General features: G+C 45.9%; 1 protein-coding gene and 1 non-coding gene across 5 annotated transcripts in view; one reads left to right on the top strand and one right to left on the bottom strand.

The window, feature by feature from the left end:
• MNS1 (meiosis specific nuclear structural 1) overlaps positions 1-18102 on the bottom strand; it is a 229406-nt gene that overhangs the window by 55428 nt on the left and 155876 nt on the right. For 3 of the 4 annotated variants that reach the window (XM_070054243.1, XM_070054244.1, XM_070054242.1), the window contains one exon: positions 9414-9635. In XM_070054243.1, the coding sequence (XP_069910344.1) occupies positions 9414-9635 (222 nt within the window). Of the gene's footprint in view, positions 1-9413; positions 9636-10275; positions 10468-18102 lie in introns of those variants that run through there. The other variant, XM_008268965.4, reaches the window with a different exon arrangement.
• LOC127484039 (small nucleolar RNA SNORA1) lies at positions 7835-7968 on the top strand. Its single transcript, XR_007910820.1, has one exon. It is a non-coding gene; the product is annotated as a small nucleolar RNA SNORA1 (small nucleolar RNA).

Here is an 18102-nt window from a genome sequence, read left to right on the forward strand (position 1 = left end):
ATTACAGTGCGCTATCACTACCTACTAATTGCACTGGCTAAAATAAAAAATAGCAGCAACATGAAATATTGATGAGAAACTACAGATGTCATCCATCACTGGTAAGAATGTGAAATGGTACAGTTACTGTGAAAATCAGTTTGGTAGTTTCTAATAAGCTGACATGCATATACAATACAACTTAACAACTTATCCCAGGGAAATGAAAACTGATGCTTATTAAAACGTCTTTAATCAAATGTTTACAGCACATTTACTCACAACAGATACTAGGGGAAATATCCCCAGCATACCCTTCTCCAGGTGAATGATCAAATAAACCATGGCAGGTCATTCTGTGGAATACCACCTATCAATTCCAAGGCAAGAAGCAATAAGGAAGAACACATGCAACAACTTGGATGCATCTCCCCACGAACTGTCCTGCATGAAACGGGTCAATCCCAAAACATAAAATACCCTTTGATGCCATTTGTAGAACATTTATGGAAACTGTTCTTTATTAAAAATGAGACACAATTCATGTTATCATAAAATTCGCCTTTGAAAAGTCACAATTCAGTGCTTTTTGTGTATTCACGGTGTTGTACAACTGTCAACATTAATTTCAGAACTTTTTAAAAAAAAGTTTTATGTTTTAGAATTTGGAGTTCATGAGAAAATGAGCAAAGTAGATATCCCATGTATCCCTTGCCCCTACACATGCACAGCCTCCCCCACACTCAACCTCCCCCAGTGGAGTGTTACACTTGTTATAATCAATAAGCCTACCAACCATTCCTCCCCCAATCTCTGGAAACCACTAATCTTTTTACTGTTTCCATTGCCTTTCCCAGAATGTCATACAGTTGAAATTATATCTGCATTTAAGGTTCCTCCACATCTTTTGATGACTTGATAGCTTATTTTCAAACCAAATAATATTCCACTGTTTGGGTGTACCACAGTTTATTTATTCTTTCAGCTACTGAAGAACATCTTGTCAGCTTCTAGGTGTTGGCATTATGAAAACAGATGTGCTACAGCAGTTTTATAGTTGCCATGTATTATATATACATTTCTGTATGTGCTATATATACACACACACATATATATATATAGCTGATGTATATATGCACACATGCTATACAGCAAATCTGTATGTATGTTTTTTGTAGACATAAATTTTCAATGTTCCACAATGTTTACATTACCCCAAAAAGTGCTGTATACCTGTTAGCATTCACCATTTCTCTTACTTCCCCCCAGCCGGTAGCATCTGCTAATCTCACTTCTGTCTGTATGGGCTTGCCTATTCTGGATACTTCATGCAAACTAAATCATTCCATGTTCATATGTGGCCTTTTGTGTCCAGCTTCTTTCACGTAATGTTTTTACGATTCATCCATATTGCAGCATGTATCAGTAATTCATTCCTTTCGAAACTGTGAAAGAATATGTCCAAACAGAATTGTCCAGGGTTTATCTTCTCACAGAGAAGAATCAAAATAACAAGTAAATAACTGTATTTCAGAGTGAGTGCCCAGAGGAGAGAAGAAATTCACAGGGGAATATGTAGGAAGCCTGTAAGACACAAAGATGTGGGATGGCCACATAAAAAGGACAGCAAAGCCCCCAGCATCAGAGACTATGGCCTCAGGGCCAGAGGCAACCCCCAGGGCAAAAGGGCAGCAGGAGAACCCCAGCAGACTCCATGTGAAGAATGCCGAATACAAGCAACCTCAGCTAGGAGGGTGGGGCCCTTACAGTCATCAAGACTTGGATTCCCACAAGGAGAGCTACTCGCAGTATACTCTGTAGCTCTGCAACAGGGAAGGAACTCACAATGTCATCTCCCCAACCTCCACAGCACAGGCTGCAGCAGTAGGATGCCATCTTCAGAAAGGAGTCACTGTCTGAAACCACACCACCCTGAAGGACAGAATCCCTATATAGCCCCATGCTTGGGACCTCACAGACACTCCACCATGCTGGAAAATGATCACAGTTCCACAAAATCACCTGGGCCCGACAGTGGAAACAGACACAGCACCTTAGTCCAAATAGTGTTCTGCAGTACAAAAGACAGGTAGTCCAGTGCGGTAGGTCCTGCCTGCTTCCAGGACCTTAGAAGCCGGCCACTTGCTTCTGTAGACTTGCCCATCCTCCTGCACTCCCTCCCTTCCCACAAGGCAGTGCACACCAGGGAGCAGTAGGGTTCACCACGAAGGAGACCCTTTGGCCCACCACAGTTCTCTTCCCTACACCCTGGTTCTGGGAAATGTGGCTGTACACAAGAACAAACACTCAGGCAGTGTGGCTTCCCTGGGCCAGGGGGTTTTGGCTTTAGCACCAAGGGCCTGCCTTGGTTGTCGTTTATGTTAAATCCCAGCTGTTGGTGAGTATCTTTAATTCTAGTCCTGGGCAGCTTGACAAAACCCAGCTTTGATGGGTACCTGGTCCCTATACTTGCCTGGGCTGCCCACTGACACCACAGCTTTGGTGAGTGCTTCAGTTTAGCTTGAGTGAGCACGGGCTTTGGTGGGAATGTCTGTTGTACACACCTGCTTGGGATTCCAGTGGGCCTTGGCTTTGCTGAGCACCCAAGACCTCAGCACCCTGCAGTTGTTCAGTGTTTGTGGTGGTGCACAACTAGGTGCCCAAGCTGTGCAGCTCCCTACTCCAGCAGCCTCCAGCTTTGATGAATACCTCTGATTCCAGCCCTGACGTGTGAGCCCACTTTTGTTTTTTTGGGGTACAGTTGAGTGTGTACATCCACTCATCAGTACAGCTCTTTTCTCCAATAGGTTCCTACTTTGGTGAGTGATCCAGGCTCCACCCTTACTGTGGTCCAAGGCTGCTCTGGCTTGCACAAACATGGTTGGTCACCCGTATCTGCTCAGGCTGCTCTTTTCTTGCCCTTTTCTAGCCTGCTTCCAGCTTAGCTGAGGGACCCAGACTCCAGCTCTACTGCAGGCAGTCCACCCCAGCTCCTTGGTGAGTAGCTCAGACTCCAGCCTCACCATAATCCAAGCCTGCCTCAGTGTTGGTAGACACAGTAGCAGAGTATACAAGCCACAGACCTGGACCTGGCACTGCCACACCTCTGGCAGCCACTGCCAAGATTTGCATGCCCCTACTGGGATTGAGAAGAATCCTCCCAAACCCCTGTTGCCACTGCCCTCATTCACACTGGCAGAAGACATAGGGAGGCTACACTTCAGCATCCAACTGAAAACTAGTGCCCAAGTAGCCTACCCAACAGGCAGCTGAAGACACATCTTCATGCAGCAGCCTTCAAACCATGAAAGCCACCCTCCAAAACAGTAGAGGCAAATGATCCACCAGATGCACAAAAATAAACAGACAAGAAATTTGAAAAAGGCAATATCATGCCCCTAAAGGAATCCAATAATGCTTTAATTTCACACTCCACAGAAGGAGAAACTACTGAAATGCCAGATAAAGAATTCAAAAGAATGATTTTAAGGATCTAAGAAATAGAGGGGGCTGGCACCTTGGCACAGGTTAATCCTCCACCTGTGGCGCCAGCATTCCATATGGGCGCCGGTTCTAGTCCTGGCTGCTCCTCTTCCAGTCCAGCTCTCTGCTGTGGCCCGGGAAGGCAGTGGAGGATGGCCCAAGTGCTTGGGCCCTGCACCCGCATGGGAGACTGGGAGGAAGCACCTGGCTCCTGGCTTCAGATCAGTGCAGCTCCGGTTGTTGCGGCCATTTGGGGAGTGAACCAATGGATGGAAAACCTTTCTCTCTGTCTCTCCCTCTCAATGTCTGTAACTCTACCTCTCGAATAAATAAATAAAATCTTAAAAAAAAAAAAAAAAAAAGAAACACAGAGAACACAGACTAGCAGCTAAATGAAATTAGGACATGAGTGCATGATATAAATGAGAAATTTAGCAAACAGAGGTCTTAGAGATAAAATCAGTAAGTCAAATAAAAATACAGCTGGAAGCCTCAACAGACTAGATCAAGCAGGGAAAAAAAAAAAAAAGAAAACCTGGACTCAAAAAAAACAGGTCTTTTGTAATATCTCAGACAAAAAAGAAAAAAGAATAAAAAGAACAAAAACAGCCTATGGAACACATGGGACACCACTGAATGGATCACCATTCACATAACTGAGATCCCAGGGGGTGAGAAGAATAGAGGCCAGAAGATTCATTCAATGACTTAGCCGAAAACACCCCCACCTGGAGAAAGACAACATTCAGGTATGGGAAACGCACAGGATCACAAATAGACATGACCAGAAAACACCATCACCACCACACATTGCAGTTAAACTCCCAAAAGAGTGACACAAAGAGATAATTCTAAAATCTCCAAGAGAGAAGCACTAGGTTACGTTTAAAGGATTTATGGATTTTTTTTTTCAAGAGATACCTCATAGAACAGAAGGAAATCGAGTGATATATTCCAACTTCTGGGGGGGAAAAACTGCCAGCCAAAAATACTTCACCCAGCAAAGCTATCTTTTTATTTTAAGATTTATTTATTTATTTTTGAAAGGCAAAATTAGAGAGAGAGAGAGGGAGAGACAGAAAAGGAGAGAGATCTTCCATCTGCTGGTTCATTTCCCCAAATGGCCCCAATGGCCAGGGCTGGGCTAGACTGAAGCCAGAAGCCAGGAGCTTCTTATGGGTCTCCCACATGGGTACATGGGCCCAAGCATGTGGGCCATTTTCCACTGCTTTCCCATTAGCAGGGAGCTGGATCAAAAGTGGAGTAGCTGGTACTTGAACCTGTGCCCATATGGGATGCCAGCAAATTTTTTGTAATTACAAGTAAAAATTGGTAACTTTACAGAGAAGAATCCCGGTAGGTATCACTTCAACCAAATGTTCAAGGTTATTATCAAGAATAATACATATTAATACCATCTACTCTCCATTGTGACTCATGAAAAGGGCATTAGGATCCCCAGTCAGTTGACATTCACTTAATTGAAGGGAGAGTATCCTGGGCAGCCTAACCTAATCGGTTGGGTTGTAAAAATGACTTGGCTTAGCTGAGGCTAGTCCCCACTGAGCCTCGGGGAAGCCCATTGCCACGTAGCAGGCAATGGTAGTGACCAGTAGGAGATAAAGGCCTCAGTGCTACAACTGAAAAAACATGAATTTTTCAGTTAACTTCAATGAGCTTGGAAAAAGACCCTGAACTCTTGGTAACAATGAACCCCAAGCTATGGCCTTGATTTCTTCCTACTGAGAAAGCAGAGGACCCAGCAATACCATCTCTAGAGTTTTGATTTTCAGAAACTGTGAGATAATAAATTTGTATTGTTTTAAACTGCTAGAGCTGGGGGAATTTAGCATATACCAATACAAAACTACTATAAAAGGAGAGGGCATGTGGTGCAGTGGTTAAGACGCCATGTGGGGCTGGCACCACGGCTCACTAGGCTAATCCTCTGCCTTGTGGCGCCGGCACACCGGGTTCTAGTCCCAGTCGGGGCTCCAGATTCTTTCCCGATTGCCCCTCTTCCAGGCCAGCTCTCTGCTGTGGCCAGGGAGTGCAGTGGAGGATGGCCCAAGTGCTTGGGCCCTGCACCCACATTGGAGACCAGGAGAAGCACCTGGCTCCTGGCTTCAGATCAGCGCAGTGCGCCGGCCGCAGCGCGCCGGCCGTGGCGGCCATTGGAGGGTGAACCAATGGCAAAGGAAGACCTTTCTCTCTGTCTCTCTCTCTCACTGTCCACTCTGCCTGTCCAAAAAAAAAAAAAAGACACCATGTGGGATGCACGCGTACACCATCACAGTGCCTGGCCTTCAGTCTAGACCCCACTCCCAATTCCAGCTTCCTGCTAATACACACCCTGGGTGGCAAGTAGTTACGTTCCTGCCACCTTGTGGGAGAACTGAATTGAGCTCCTAATTCCTGGGTATTTGGGGAGTGAACTACCAGCAGATGGTAGCTCGCTCACTATGTCTCTTTGCCTCTCAAATAATTAAAAAACAAACAAACAACAACAAAAAAACTACTACTGGGAGTGGCATTGTGGCCTAACAGATTAAGTCGCTGCCTACAACAGCAGCATCCCAAATGGGCGCTGGTTCAAGTCTCAGCTGCTCCACTTCCGATCTAGCTCCCTGTTAATGGAGCTGCGAAAGCCTTGGACGATGGCCCAAATGCTTCGGCCCCTCCACCCACGTGGGAGACTAAGAGGAAGTTCTTGGCTCCTGGCTTCAGCCTGGCCCAGCCATGGTCATTGTGGTCATTTGGGGAACCATAGATGGATATCTCTGTCTCTCCCTCCCTCTCCCTCTCCGTGTGTGTGTGTGTGTAACTCTGCCTTTCAAATAAATAAATAAATTGTTTTAAAAAAAAAAAAAAAGAAAAAACTATGGGGCCAGCACTGTGGCTCACTTAGTTAATCCTCTACCTGTGGTGCCAGCATCCCATGTGGGCACCGGATTCTAGTCCCAGCTGCTCCTCTTCCAGTCTAGCTCTCTGCTGTGGCCAGGGAAGGCAGTGGAGGATGGCCCAAGTGTTTGGGCTCCTGCACCCGCATGGGAGACCAGGAGGAAGCACCTGGCTCCTGGCTTCGGATCAGCGCAGTGCCGGCTGTAGCAGCCATTTGGGGAGTGAACCAACAAAAGGAAGACCTTTCTCTGTCTCTGTCTCACTGTCTATAACTCTACCTGTGAAATAAAAAAAAAAAGAACTACAACAACTGAACCACAGTCTCCAAAATTGGGAAGGCCACAAAAGCCAGGAAAAAGGAAGAAATTCTCAGAGACTGGAGGTGACAGACACTGAAGGAGACTAAGGAGGTGTGATCCTAGAACAGAAAAAAAAGCATTAACGGAAAAACATATGAAATCTGAACAAATCCCATGGTTAACAATATTGTATCAAGGTTAATTTCTATGTTTTCGACATCTTCCTATGACTTTAATCTATGAAAGATAGGAACATAACAAGCCATCAGGTCATGGGCATGCAGAAACTCTGCATCCAATTTTGCAACTCATAAATCTAAACTTATCTCAAAATAAAAAGCTAGAAATATGCATTGTCCTAAGTTTTATTCATTGAAAAAGACCTGAAAAAGCCATTACATCCCTTTAAGAATAAGCAGACTTAACGGCCACTCGCTTCCTGTATCCAACTGCCAGTCCTGCCTCTCCTTCCCCTCCAGCTTCCTGCTAACGTGCGCCTTGGGAGGCAGCAGATGACTCTAGTACTTCAACCCCTGCCACTCACATGGGAGACCTGGGTGACTGCAGGCATTCAAGGAATGAATCAGCAGACAGAAGTCCGTCCATCTCTCTCTCTCTCTCTCTCTCTCTCTCTCTCCCCGCTCTCCTGCCCCGACTCCTCTTTCCCTAGCGATCCATTCCTCCCTGTCACTCTGCCTTTCAAATAAAAGTAAATAAAATTTTCTTAAAAAATAGGACTCATTTACACAATAACCTATTCCAGGTATGGGACAAGAAATACATGCAATGAACCTGAACTTGGAACTCTCCAGAGAAAGCGATTAGGAGGCTGGGGGGGTCCCAAGACCTACAGGATGCATTAGCGAGCTGACAAGCCAATGTTTTAGTTCCAGTCTGAGTCTGAAGACCTGAAAGGCAGTAGAATTGATAGTGCCACAGCAGCAGGCAGGAAGGATTCTCTTATCCAGGATGCAGGCCAGCCTTTTTGTTCTTTTCAGGCCTTCAACTGACTGGATGACACCCACCCACATCACCCACATCACCCAAGTGGGCAATCCGCTCTATGCAGCAGACTAACCTCAAACACCTGCACCGGAACACCTAGAATAATGTTAGATCCAACACCTGGGTGCCCCATGGTCCAGTCAAATTCACAGAAATTAACTATCATGGGCCTCATTCTAGATGAGAATGGGCACTGGTGACTGTGGTATCCAAAATTATCATTATGGCTAAACTGAGACACAGGTCATGCTTCTATCACAGTAAACGAACTGCAGTGGTGACAAGAAGACCTCTAACATTTAAAAAAAAAAAAAAAGGAAAAAATCATGAATGTAGAACACTTTGTTCTGACAGAAGACAAGGGAAGTATCAAAGGTTAAAGAAGGCTTGGGGCCAGTGCTGAGGCACAGGTTAACGCCCTGGCCTGAAGCGGTGGCATCCCATGTGGGCACCTGTTTGAGACCCAGCTGCTCTACTTCCTATCCAACTCTGTGCTGTGGCCTGGGAAAGCAGAAGATGGCCCAAGTCCTTGGGCCCCTGTACCCACATGGGAGACCCGGAGGAAGCCTTAATGTTAGCATATAATGATCTCTGAATATTTAAAGATATTTTTAAAGAGAAAAAGTAAAATTAAATAAATTTTAAATAACAAAAAGATGATGGACACAAATGGAAGTAGCCAAGGTACCACCTTTTCACTCTGAAAATAACTATTTCTCTTTCTACTCTGAAAAAATAACTCTAGTTGAGGAAAGGTTCTCTACAAAGGAGTTTTAGCTATTAAATGTGAAAGGAACAAAAATTAGAAAATCCATGTTTGCAACCTCTAATGAGTGAAAAAAATCTTTTCTAAAATAACAGAAAAGGCCGGCGGCGTGGCTCCCTAGGCAAATCCTCCGCCTTGTGGCGCCGGCACACCGGGTTCTAGTCCTGGTTGGGGCGCCGGATTCTGTCCCGGTTGCCCCTCTTGCAGGCCAGCTCTGCTGTGGCCAGGGAGTGCAGTAGAGGATGGCCCAGGTGCTTGGGCCCTGCACCCCATGGGAGACCAGGAAAAGCACCTGGCTCCTGCCTTCGGATCAGCGCGGTGCGCCAGCCGCAGCATGCCGGTCGCGGCATGCCGGTCACGGCGGTCACTGGAGGGTGAACCAACGGCAAAAGGAAGACCTTTCTCTCTGTCTCTCTCACTGTCCACTCTGCCTGTCAAAAAATAAAAAAATAAAATAACAGAAAAAAGTTTGATGGTAACTGCAGAATGCAGGAAACAATCTGTCTCCCTAAACCTACCAAACAACACTGGCACTACAGAGAGTGAAACATCCACATCTCATATGACTCCTGACATCACACAATGCCAAGGGCACAACTGCACTTACATTAGCAAAACCATGGACATTACTAACTATGGATTTCATGCTTCTGTGGAAGGAAATCTGAGTGCATACTCCGTGCCAGGCACAACTCCAAGGGCTTTGCACGTATTTACAACAATCTTAAGTAGGAGGCACTATTATCCCATTTACTAGATTAAGTAGCTTTTTATAAAGAGTTACTTAAAGTCCTACAGCTAAAACACAGCAGTACTAAAATTCACAAACAATCTAGCTCCAAAATATCAGCTCCTTGTCAGGACACTGGGCTGATGCACATGGTGGTTGTCTACTCAATTCCAGTATTAATAATTGGTTTGATTCATTTCCAAGGCACCAATGAAGGAAAATAAATGTAACAATAAACAGAAAAACTTACCTTTTGGATGGCCTCTTCCATATCCAACTCAAATTGTTCATCCTGTAATAATCTGAGGAATCTCTTGTGCTCTGCCCGGTTGTCATTCTCGTTCCTGACCATTTGGTTCCTGATCTGAGCCTCTATTTCTTGGAGTGCTTGGACATGCAATTTTTTACGGTAGTTTTCATCTACTAATTTCTGATGCCTTTCGCTAAAGCTCAAGGTTCTCCTTTTGGAAGCCTGTAGTATAAAAAAAAAAAAAAAAAAGGAGGGGGGGTCGTGGGCAGTTATACTTCGATATTCCCAAACCCCATTTATTACTATAAATGATACGAAAATAGGCAACAGTAACAAACGCAGAATCTGTGGTTCCTTCCTAAATTTAGAGAAGCATCCTAGTAAGAGTAACGATAGAGGAGTATACCAGTACATACACCGAACACGTACTAACACCACTCCCTGTTTTTAGTGGAAGAATGAAAAGTCTAAAGTAGCTTTACCGGGGGTGCTGCGCTAATGAGCAGCAGTACCAGGCTCCAAAGCCAGGAAGCCTGGCTCTCCAGGCCCGGGACTCCCTCTTTGCTCCCTCCCAACCCCACAAGGCTGCAGGTGCGGCTCAGGCTTTCCCGACGCGAATGTAGCAGGTCCAGCGCTTCCTGAGCCGTCGGCTCTCGCTCAGAAGTCTTGCAGATTTAAAGACGAAGCTAACACGCTGGGGAACGGGTCGGGGAGGCTGAACCCCACTGCAGACGTTGCCTTAAATATGAGCACTTGAAGCCTCTGACCACAAACACGCCCCGCTCTCATTCTCAGGCACTTCTCCAAACTACAAGTAAACCAACGAGTACATAAAAGGCTGCCAATCCCCGGACAAGCTCACCATCTTGGTTGCCGAAAATCGCCCACGGGCTCGGGCGACCGCCACCACCCACCGCAAACAGAGTCGCCTGCTGCGCTCAGAGGCCGACCCGGGCTGCACCAGGTCCACTGTTTACGCGGTTTCCCGGCAACCGCCGCGTTCGCTCGCCACCCGGCCTGCCCGAGGCCGGCCCGCGCAGGGCGCGGCCTCCCATTGGACGCCGAAGGACCCAATCGGCATTGAGCTTCTTAGGCGCCTCGTAGGAGGGGGCTCCTTCCGTAGGCCCAGACGACTCGGGCGGGAAGTTCAGATCCTGCATCTTTGACGTAGGGCGTTTATGGCTGTTGGGGAGCCCACGATGTCCCACAGGTGGTTAAACTCTGTGGGTTGGGAACCGAGGCAAGGCCTCTTCAAACTGTTTCCCGAGAAACACGCAAACGACGTCTGGTGCGTGGGGCCGATGGCAACTTGCACGCACAGAGCGTCTTGCTCCTCCAATGCCTAATCTCCCGCGGCTGCGGACTGGTGTCAGCTCAGCAGCGCGAGTTCTGTGCCACTGTCCGCCTCGCGGGGTTACCCTGAGGCACTGTGGGTATGGTGCCGGTACGGGAGCCTTCACCTCAGCCTCCAACGCAGCTATTGCTGAATTCGGGAAATACAATGTATGAGCCACACGGATCTTACTCTTCTACGTGGTCCAGGGACTAGAGAAGGTCAGATGATTGCAGGATGTTGGTCTGCTTTATTTCGTTAGCAAGTTAAACATAAAAGTCCATTTTAAATGGAAGAATGTATGAACAAGAATAGATTTTAGGTATATTTAGAGAAACCTTAAAACTAAATCGGTGGGGCCGGCTTAGCAGCTAAGGCCACCATCTGCAGTGCCCACATCCCATATGGACTCTAGTTCGAAACCCAGCTGCTCCACTTCCAATCCACCTCTCTGCTGTGGCCTGGGAAAGCAGTAGAAGAAAGCCCGGGTGCTTGGACTCCAGCAACCATGCTGGAAACCCTGGGGAAGCTCCTGGCTCCTGGCTTCGGACTGGCCCAGCTCCAGCCATTGGGGCCAATTGGGGAGTGAATGGAAGTTCACTCCATTTGGAGTTCACTCCAGTGGATGGAAGACCTCTCTCTTTCCCTTTCCTTCTCTAACTCTGACTTTCAAATAAATAATTTTTTTTTTTAAAAAGGTAGTTAGAATGACTTGATTAAGTTGATGTCCCAATTTGAAGTACATCCTATGTAGCAATATGTCTGCTTAAAGATTAATAACAAATAGGACTTCCAATTTCAACTACCACATGTAAAAAACTTAGTTCTTATTCTCATCTTTACAATCAGGAAAAAAAAAAACAAAAAACAATGCTGAACAAAAAACCCAACCACTTGTCTTGGCTCTATCATAAAACTGAGATCAGGGGACAAACCCTGACATCTGGAGAACAGAGAATCCAGAGTCACAAACAAGACCTACTTACCTGAAGCACAAGCTACTGGAGCCCTAAACAAGTAGGATCACTTAGGTGGGGGCTTTAAGAAGCTGCTGGATACTGACTGTGGACTAGTATAAAAGAAACCACTAGAAGTCACATTCTCAGGAGGACCCCGCATCTCACAGGTCATACCTCCAGAAAGCCCACTGGGCTGTTTATGGTGAAGAATGAAGGCAGCGGAAGAATAATCACTGTCAAATACATTCAGAACCATCTCATAATAGAGTGTTACTTTACAGGGGAAAAGAGTTCACCATAGCCTCTGTCTAATCAAGACAAAGACATTTCTCTGACTACTGGTTCATCCATGTGGTCAGAGGAGCTAAGAAACACTTTTGAAAGTAAAAAAAACAACAGCAGTATTAAAAAGATGAATTTAACCAGTAAGATTATAAAACACTTCCCCAGAGAGAGATCAAGTTGGCTCACCTCAGTTACAGGGAAGAACCAAAAAAAGGGGGGTGGGAGGGTTTCAGAAGGTAACAGAGAAAATGTCAGTAACTATGGGAACTTCAACTAGCACAGAGACTCTAAAAGCCAGCTAAGAGAGAGGAACAAAGTACACCGCAGCTCCTGCTATGGCTCCCCAGCCAAGGGGATGCCATCTGGCCTGAAAAAGGTAAACTGGCTGGCGCCGCAGCTCACTAGGCTAATCCTCCGCCTTGTGGCGCCGGCACACGGGGTTCTAGTCCCGGTCAGGGCGCCGGATTCTGTCCCGGTTGCCCCTCTTCCAGGCCAGCTCTCTGCTGTGGCCAGGAAGTGCAGTGGAGAATGGCCCAAGTGCTTGGGCCCTGCACCCACATTGAAGACCAGGATAAGTACCTGGCTCCTGCCATTGGATCAGCGCGGCGGCCATTGGAGGGTGAACCAACGGCAAAGGAAAACCTTTCTCTGTGTCTCTTTCTCTGTCCACTCTGCCTGTCAAAAAAAAAAAAAAAAAAGAAAAAAAAAAGAAAAAAAAGAGAAAGAAAGAAAGAAAGAAAAAAAAAGAAAGAGAGAGAGAGAAAAAGGTAAAGTGCAAGCTCTATAAGCCCTGCCTTGGCCACACACTGGAAGCTCTCACTACAGGAGAATTCCATAGTACTCACTGGCTTTAAATGCAGTCTAACAGCAGATGGGATCCGAGCTTAGCTCCACAAGAGGAACCCACGTTACCTCCCTCTGCCCCCAAAGTGCCAGACCTGAGCTGCTGTGATACAACTCTGCTAAACTCCATTCTGTCTTAGGGAACAACAAGCAGCCCCCCTTTCTGCTGGAAGCCCCAAAAGCCAGAGGCCTGGTGCTTTCCAAGGCAGACAGCAGGCCTCTCTGCATCCTGAAATTGCAGAATTTCTGGGCACAAGCCCCAGAGCTATGCTCGATCTACAGAAGACCCCCCCTTGGCTTCCGAGGGCTCAGCACCAGCCACAGTCTGTACACAAGCCCAGAGGTCCAGACCTAGGGAAGTCCTCTTCTGTACTTCTTCGCACAGGGTGCTTAAGGCCAAAGCACAAGCCCCAGCAACACCCTAGCGTGTCCTGTGAGACCTGGGGCAGTCCCCTCTGTGAATGGCAGCTCTGGATGCTTGTAGGTGCTACAATCCCTGGAGCATTTGCACTCACCTGTGGGATCTTGAGAGCCCTATCTGCATTTCTCTGCTTCAGGCTAGAGGCTGCCCATCCACCATCCCCAGCAAAATTGGCACTCACCCTTGGAGACCTGGGTAAGGATCCCATTGCACCTTGCATCTATGGGATTGTGCTTGCTGGTGCTGTAGGTCCCAGGGTCATCTTCAGTCCCCTGCAGGACCCAAGGAAGGCCCTATCTGCACTCCTGTGCTCAAAGCCTGCACCTGCTAGTGCCCAGTAACCAGTATAATGTGCAATCACCTTGTAGGACCTGGGCTAGTTACCCTCTGAGTCCTGAATTTTGGAGACTGTTACAGTTGAAGCTATTCCACAGTTACCTGGTTTCGCCCTGAGGGACAGAGGTAAGAACCCCACTGCAAAGTGCAGCTGTGGGTCTGTAACTCTTCTGTAGGTCCCAAGGCCACTTGTGCTGATGCATGGGGCCTGGGAAGATCCTATCCTCATCCTGCTGATCCGGGCTTGCAAAGGCTATGCACAATCCCCAGCATAACCTGGTTCTTGGATAAGGTGCTCTCTGAGACCTGCATCTCTGAGACTGAGACTGTTGCAGATACACTCCACAGAGTCACCAGAGATCTCCCCCATGGGACCTGGGGAGGAGGACCCTATGAGCTTTCCACTGCTCCAGAACTCTACCTGCTAGTGCACAATCCCCAGCATAACTAATGTGTGGAACATGAGACCTGGATAAGGTCTGAACTACATCCTGTCAGCTCTGTAAGCCCCAGGAACACCTGTGCTTACCCTGTGGACCTTCGGAAGGCTCTATCTCCATTCCATGCCCACAGTTGCCATTGCGCAATGACCATCATAACCTAGGCTTTTCCTGTGAGACCTGGACAAGGTACCCTTCCTGTCTTGAAGCTCCAGGGCTGTGACTATTAGTATTGCATTCCTCAGAGTCACTGGAACCTACCCTGTGGGATGTAGGGAAAAACCTACCTGCATTCCACTGCTCCAGACCACCACTTACCAGTGAACAATCCCCAACATAACCTGTATTTACCCTGTAGGACTGGGGCAAGGTGCTCTCCAAACCGCCTCCCCTCCAAGTTAGGACTAGCACCAGTCACACCCACCCAGCAGGACCTGGTGAAGACTGCACCCATGTCACACAGTTCCAGGGCCACAGTGAGTGGTGCCACCATGCCCACCATCACTTGGACTTTCCTGGCAGGACAAGAGGACAGCTCCCTCTGTGTTTCACAGCACAAGAGAGAGTCTACTGCCATCACAAACTCTAGTGTGATTAATACCCACCTTCATGGAGATAGAGGACACACATCCTTGAAATCCCATGTTGAATTCAAAGTCAAATTACTACCTCCATGAAGCGCTGCAGACTCGACAACTATGTCAGTCAAAGACATCATGGATGTTGATTACACTTGAAGATATCACTCAGAGTTTACATTGCTGGGCTCACCTATAACCCAAACCAACTAAATTGCCCAATTGATATCCCACATTCCAACTAAACAACAACACAAAAAAACCTTTCCACTGAATCCTTCTCCATAAAACTAATATACTAGATGTGCAGATGTCAACATAGAGATACAGGGAAAAAGAAGAAAAAAGCATGATACCTCCAAAAGAACACAATAGTTTGGTAGAAATAGAACCAGATTTGAAGAAAATATATGAAATAACTAAAAGAAAAATTTTAAATAATGATCCTAAGGAAACTCAAAGAGATGATAGAGAATACAGTTTAAAGAAATGAGGGAGGCTCAAGTTTTTGGGCCCCTGCACCCACGTGGGAGACCCGGAAGAAGCTCCTGGCTCCTGGCTTTGGATCGGCACAGCTCCAGCTGTTGCGGCCATCTAGGGAGTGAACTATCGGATGGAAGACCTCTCTCTCTCTCTTTGTGTAACTCTCTGACTTTCGAATAAATAAATAAAATCTTTAAGAGAGAGAGAGAGAGAGAGAGAGAAGAAAAAAAAAAAAGAAATGAGGGAGAAGCCGGCGCTGTGGCGCAGTAAGTAAAAGCCCCAGTCTGCAGTGCCGGCATCCCATATGGGTGTCAGTTCGAGTCCCAGCCGCTCCACTTCCAATCCAGCTCCCTGCTAATGTGCCTTGGAAAGCAGTGGAGGGTGGCCCACGTCCTTGGGTCCCTGCACCCATGTGGGAGACCCGAAAGAAGCTCCTGGTTCCTGGCTTCAGATCAGCTCAGCTCCAGACACTGAGGCCATTTTGGGAGTGAACCAGCATATGAGAGACCTCTGTCTCTACCTCTCTCTGTAACTGTCTTTCAAATAAATAAAATAAATATTTTTTTAAAAAAGAAATGAGGAAAAAAGTGCATAATGTAAATAAGAAATTCAATAAATAGATAGAAATCATTTAAAAAACACACATAAAATGAATATTGGAGCTATAAATAATCCAGTCAGACAAAAATAAAGAGAAAATAATTTTTTAAAACTCTTACTTTCAAATAAATAAATCTTAAAAAAAAAGACTGACTTATAGCTGGAAAAACTACAAAACATTCCATCAAAATTCTAATAAAGGAAATCCAAAGACAACAGGAGTCAATGAGCAAAAGCATTACAGAGCAATTTGAAGCCTCTGGCTTCTGCAAACATTAAAAACAACCCAGCCCCTAGCCATATGATACAGAGCCTCCTACAAAAAGCTCCAGGTCCTGTTATCCAATATATCACATCCAACTTTCAACAAAAAGCTATATGCTAAAGACAAGTTACTGCAAGGAAGGAAAAATAATCCAAAAGCCAAAGTAAGCACCAAAACTAAGTTCAGATGTTACATATTTGAGAAACATTAGATGGGAATGTAAAAATCAGTAATATGTTAAGGACCAGAAAATGTAAATAACACGCAAGCACAGAGTAATAAAGAGATGGAAACTTGAAGAATCATAAAGAAATGCAAGAGATGAGAAACACTGTAACAAATAAAATCTTTGATGGACCTAGAAGTAGTGGACTCAACTGAACAGTCAGTGGGCATGAAGATGTCAAGAGGAACTTCCAAAACTGAAATGCAGAAGGTTAACAGTACATAGAGAACAATATTGGGCTTGAAGTTCTCACCTTATATTCAAATTCTTTTCCAACATTAGGATAGTACTTGTGGAAGCTAAATGTGGGCATTATCAATGTTTCTATCTGCAAAAGTAACTTGGTTGCAGGATATTTTATAATGCAAAATATTTTGAATCCAGGATGCAACTGTTGTGTGCATTTAATTCCCTGTTAGTCTATCCACCTCCACATGAATTCTACCAAAAGTATGGCTTTAGCTTCTCATTGTAAAGTACGTTCTAATTAAAATGTCTTCCCCAGAAATTTTTGTTTAAAATACAAACATAGCCTAAGCATTGAAAATAATGCCTGGCATAAAGTAGATGCTAAATAAGTTTTGTTAAATGAACACATGATTAAAATAATGTTATTATTCATATAAAGAAAGCTCTATAAAGAAGTTACTTTGGAGAAGTATCGTTCTTCATCAGTCCAGTGAGAGTTGATTAATCTTACTTATATTTTCAAAGAACAAATCTTTTACTTTATTAATTTTGGCCAATTTCCAAGTCAGTTGATTTCTGGTAAGAGTACCATCATTTCCTTCTTTATGCTTGCTCTGTATGTTTTTATTTTCTAGTTTCCTACGTTGGAAGTTTATATATTTAAGACCATTCCTTTTTTTTTTTTTAATTTATTTTTTTTGACAGGCAGAGTGGACAGTGAGAGAGAGAGACAGAGAGAAAGGTCTTCCTTTGCTGTTGGTTCACCCTCCAATGGCCGCCGCGGCCGGCGCGCTGCGGCCGGCGCACCGCGCTGATCCGATGGCAGGAGCCAGGAGCCAGGTGCTTTTCCTGGTCTCCCATGGGGTGCAGGGCCCAAGCACCTGGGCCATCCTCCACTGCACTCCCTGGCCACAGCAGAGGGCTGGCCTGGAAGAGGGGCAACCGGGACAGAATCCGGCGCCCCGACCGGGACTAGAACCCGGTGTGCCGGCGCCGCTAGGCGGAGGATTAGCCTATTGAGCCGCGGCGCCGGCCAAGACCATTCCTTTTTTAAAAATATTTATTTATTTGAAAGGCAGAGTTACAGGAGAGAGAAAGACAGAGAGATCTCCCATCTGCTTGTTCACTCCTCAAATGGCTGCAATAGCTGGAGCTGGGCTGATTTGAAGCCAGAAGCCAGGAACTTCTTTGGGCCCATGGGTGCAGGGTCCTAAGTACTTGGACAATCTTCTGCTGCTTTTCCAGGCATACTAGCAGGGAGCTGGGTCAGAAGTGGAGCAGCTAAGACTCAAACCGGCGTCCTTTTGAGATATCAGCATTGCAGGCGGCAGCTTTACCCACTACATCACAACGCCAGCCCCCTAAGACCATTCCTTTTACACAGAAACATAATTTTCCCTCTATTCCCTACCTGAACTGCCTCGCACAGATTTTGATACGTTGCACTTTCACATTCCTTCAATTTAAAATATTCAGACTTCTTTGACACATGTTATTAGATTTGCTTCTTTCCAAATATTTCATTTATCCAGATATCACTTTGTACTAAAAAAGGAGTATGTAATGACTCAAACCACTTTTAAAACATTTATTTATTTACTTGAAAGACCTACAGGCAGAGCAAGAGAGATTTTTCACTGTTGGTTCAGATGGTGGCAATGGCTGGGGCTAGGCAAAGTCTCTCTTCTTCTGGTTCTCCCAACATAGGTGGGAGAGGTCCAAGCACTTGAA

Source organism: Oryctolagus cuniculus, chromosome 12 (assembly GCF_964237555.1).
Source record: "Oryctolagus cuniculus chromosome 12, mOryCun1.1, whole genome shotgun sequence".
Classification (NCBI taxonomy): Eukaryota; Metazoa; Chordata; class Mammalia; order Lagomorpha; family Leporidae; genus Oryctolagus; species Oryctolagus cuniculus.